The sequence below is a fragment of the Alnus glutinosa genome, chromosome 13 (assembly GCF_958979055.1).
Source record: "Alnus glutinosa chromosome 13, dhAlnGlut1.1, whole genome shotgun sequence".
Lineage (NCBI taxonomy): Eukaryota > Viridiplantae > Streptophyta > Magnoliopsida > Fagales > Betulaceae > Alnus > Alnus glutinosa.
Window position 1 is genome coordinate 11,206,680 of NC_084898.1, and position 4,081 is coordinate 11,210,760.

A 4,081-nucleotide genomic window follows, 5' to 3' on the forward strand; every position below is an offset into this window, starting at 1 on the left:
CCTGTCTTTTTCTTCGAGTCTCTCTCTCTTTTCTTTTCTTTTCTTTTGTTTTTTTTTTTTTTGATGATCAGCAACTAGCTTTTGAGAATATTGAAATAAGATTTCGAAATAACTAAGAGATGTGAGACCAGACCAATAGTTTAGACATCAACAAGACAAACAAAGATTGAACAGATAGGGTAAAGGAAATTCAGCTAAGAAGAGATAAATGATGTGGACTGCTAAAGAAGAAACACAGGAATGAAAGAAGTTAAAGGATAGGCAAACTTGAACTAGAAACCGTGCTCTGATACCAAATGATGTGAACCTCGTCAAGAATAACGAGACCCAACAACGAAAGGGAACCCAAGATCGTTCTATGGAAGACCTCGACCCGTTGTTTATGACAAACAAGAACCTCAGTATAAGGAAGACGCCACAAACGGCGGTGGAAACTCCGTTTGATAAGTCGAGATGAACGCCACGGGAAATCCCAATAAGTTCGCGTTGTTCTTCAAAGAACCAAAGAGAATAAACCTCACAAGTTTTATGAATAATCAATGTCTCCTTTTCCATTGCTTATGCACCTATTTAAAGGGCTGAACATTACAAGGAAAAAACCTAACATAGAAAACCTAATTAAAGCCGAAAATGGGTAAGGAAAGAAATCCTTACCTTCCTAAAACACACAAGACATATAAGGCAATAAAGGCTGGACGCCCACCCTCCTAATCAAAGCTAAAATAAATCCCTACTTGCCTAAAAAAAAAGACGCTAAAATAAGAAGGAAGAGCTGGACGCCTAGAGTCATATAGAAGGAAACAAAAGACAACATAAAAGGAAAGAAAGTGGTGCCTAGAATAGCCATGCAATGCAATCCTTCTAGAATAGACCCAAAATATTTCTTGCCAATTCTTAGCCTTGACCGGATCCTTCTAGAACTTGAATCAAGGTGACGATTCTTTGTTGCCCACGTGGATCATGCTCATTGGGCCTCCACGAATTTGCTTGAGCCCATAACTCTTGAATGAGTCCGTTGAGTACATCCTTGAACTTCTTTGCTCGTGCTCTCGTAACCGGCCCAATTGGTACTTGAACGAGATCCTTCGAAGCGGTGCCTTGATCTCCATCATACATCTAGAAGCTTGATTACCTCAGCTCGAACTACCTCTTGCATGGCTGGATTCAACCATCTCTGTGGCTCACGAAAGGGTTTAGCATTTTCTTCCAAGTGAATCTTGTGCATCACCACTATAGGGCTGATTCCTTTTATGTCTCCAATGGACCAACCGATGGATTCTTTATGTTCTTTCAACACATCCAACAATTTTTGTTCTTGAGTCTCATTTAGGTCAGCAGCTATGATTACCGGCAAAAATTCACTGAGGTCAAGATATCTGTACTTCAAGGTGTCTGGTAACAGTTTCAGTTCTCGCTTGACAGGCTTAGCAGTAGATGGAGATGGATCAGGGGAGGATGTCTCAGTGGTTTCCCCAATATCAGCTTCTATCTTAGGAGCTGAGTCCAACAAGGCGTCAACGTGCACAAGTAAAGTATCCAAGTCCATGTCACCTCCACATGCAGCAAGGCATTTTCCCAACGGGTTTTCACAACTGGATTCATGGACAGTCTCCTCTACTAACTCCTCGATGCTGCAAACACTCCTGTCTCCTTCATATTCAAATGGCTGCCGACTGATATCAAAAATATTCAACTCCAGGGTCATGTTCCCAAAGGATACCTTCATCACTTCAATCCTACAGTTGATTAGGGCATTAGTTGTGGCTAAAAAGGGCCGCCCCAAAATTGCTGGAATATAAATCTCTACATTTATAACCGGTTCTGTGTTTAAGACGATGAAGTCCACCGGGTAGTAGAACTGATTAACTTTGATCAAAACATCTTCAATGATTCCTCTTGGGAATTTTACAAATCTGTCGGCCAGCTGAAGTGTTACTGAAGTGGGTTTGAGCTCACCTAATCCCAATTGGACATAAACTGAATATGGCAAGAGATTCACATTGGCCCCTAAATCTAACAAAGCTCTTTCAACTTTGTTGTCACCTGTCATGCATGCAATTGTAGGACAGCTAGGGTCTTTATACTTGACAGGGATCTTACACTAAAGAATAGAATTGACCAGCTTAGTAAGGAAATCTTTCTTGGGAACATTTGTCCTTCTCTTGATGGTGACCAAATCTTTCAGAAATTTGGCATATGAAGGCACTTGCTGGATAGCATTTAGGAATGGAATGTTGATCTGCACTTGTTTATACACTTCCAAAATGACATTGAACTTGGAGCCTTTCTTGGGAGCCGCCAGTCTGTTTGGAAACGGAGCTGTGGGAACAAATTTCTTAGGACAATCTTGAGCATTTGAAATGACTGTTTGGCCCAGGATCTCTGTCAAGCTTGTCATGACTCTCCTCCTCTCTTTCTGCTTCATTGGCCTCTTTAGGCGTAGCCACTTGATTATCCACCTGCCTTCCTGACCTCAAAGTCGTGATGGCTTGCACAAGCTCCAACCCATGACGAGGGGAGGAAGTAGTTCCAATAACAAATTGCCCTTTTGGATTGGGCATTGGTTGACTTGGGAACTTTCCTCTTTCTCTTTCCCCCACTTGATTGGCCAATTGGCCAATTTGTCCTTCTAGCTTGGTAATAGCTTGCTTTGTAACCCTGTCCTCATTCTAGATGATGCATTTAAACAGGGATTCAGCTATTCAGAGGTCTTCTAGAAGATTCTGTACGGTCTACAAGTTAGAGAAATCGGATCCCTTGCAGCTGTCCGGATGATGTGATATGCCGTCCGGACTCCCAACTGTCCAAAGCATCATCCATCCGGATGATGAGAACTTTCCGTTTGGACATTCCTCTGTGTCGAGAAGCTTCGAACTACTCCGTCTTGCATCTGTCCGGACATTTCAGCAGCACGTCCGGACGCCACTCAATGGTCAACCAACTATGGATTTCTTTCCAAAAAATAGATATGGGAAGACAGCTGCAACCGTTCAGACGATGTGTATTCTCATCCAAACACGCTCATCCATAAGGCAAGTCGCGCATTCAAAAATCAGATGTCCGGACACCAGTCTTTATGGTCCAGACGTGCGAGCTAGATATATGGAAACTGCGTGCATCAAATCAACCGTCCGAATGATCATTCCTATGGTTCGGATGCGCGAAGCCTTAATATGGAAATTGCATGTAGCAAAGGTGCGACTGTCCGGATGACAGGGCAACACTGTCTAGACGCAGCTTAAATTAGGAAAGAATTTCATCTAAATTTTGTAAAGCCGATCGTACAGTTGCCTGTTCGGACCCCTTATGTCTACCGTCCAGACGGTGCCTAGGTTTTTCAAGCCAGACGCTCATTTGAACCTGCAACCTATAAATAGAGGTCCTTAAGCTTGAGAACTGCAAGAATTCGATATTGAATTCCTTAATGCCTAGAGAGTTATATTTTACAGTTGCTGTGATGAGTTAGTCTTTCTCAAGCCATTGCCGTTGTGTGCTGTTGCTGTGCTGATTTGAAGTCTATCTTAGCTTCAGATTCTTTCCAAGTTCAATGGAATCCTTTACCTTAGGGCCAACCCCTAAGATAGACTTCAAATGTAGCGCAGCACACTTGTAACGGCTTCAGAGGGATCTTGAACTTCTCTAAACTCTTGTGGAATTCAATACCGAATTCTTGCAGTTCTCAATGCCCAGGGGCCTCTATTTATAGGCTGAGGTGCAGAATGGGCGACTGCTGTAATATGTGCGGACGCCGTCCGGACGACGAACCGTTCACCGTCTGAACGGACAACTGTACGACAGGATTTTTCGAAAATTTTGCTGAAAATCTTTCCTGTTTCGGATCCGCGTCCGGACGGTCGCACGTCCGCTGCAAGTGCGACGGCAATTCTGCAACACGCAATTTCCATATCTGCTATACATGCGTCTGGACCATGGGAGGCAGAGTCCGGACGGTTGAAGTCGAATTGGCATTTTCCTTAACTGATGAGCTCGCGTCCGGACCAATGCTGACTGACGTCCGGACTGTGATATTTGAATTGTGATTCTTGCCTTATGTATGAGTGCGTCCGGACGAGAAACCACG

General features: G+C 43.5%; 1 protein-coding gene across 1 annotated transcript; it reads right to left on the minus strand.

Moving 5' to 3' along the window:
• Positions 1–1,108: 1,108 nt before the first annotated feature.
• Positions 1,109–2,050, minus strand: LOC133853892 (uncharacterized). Its single transcript, XM_062289913.1, has one exon. The coding sequence runs from the start codon at positions 2,048–2,050 to the stop codon at positions 1,109–1,111; it is 942 nt and encodes a 313-aa protein (XP_062145897.1).
• Between the last annotated feature and the right edge of the window lie 2,031 nt (positions 2,051–4,081).

Excerpts from the sequence above, each read along its gene's own strand:
- LOC133853892 (XM_062289913.1), bottom strand. The coding sequence starts at position 2,050 with ATGACAGGTGACAACAAAGTTGAAAGAGCTTTGTTAGATTTAGGGGCC.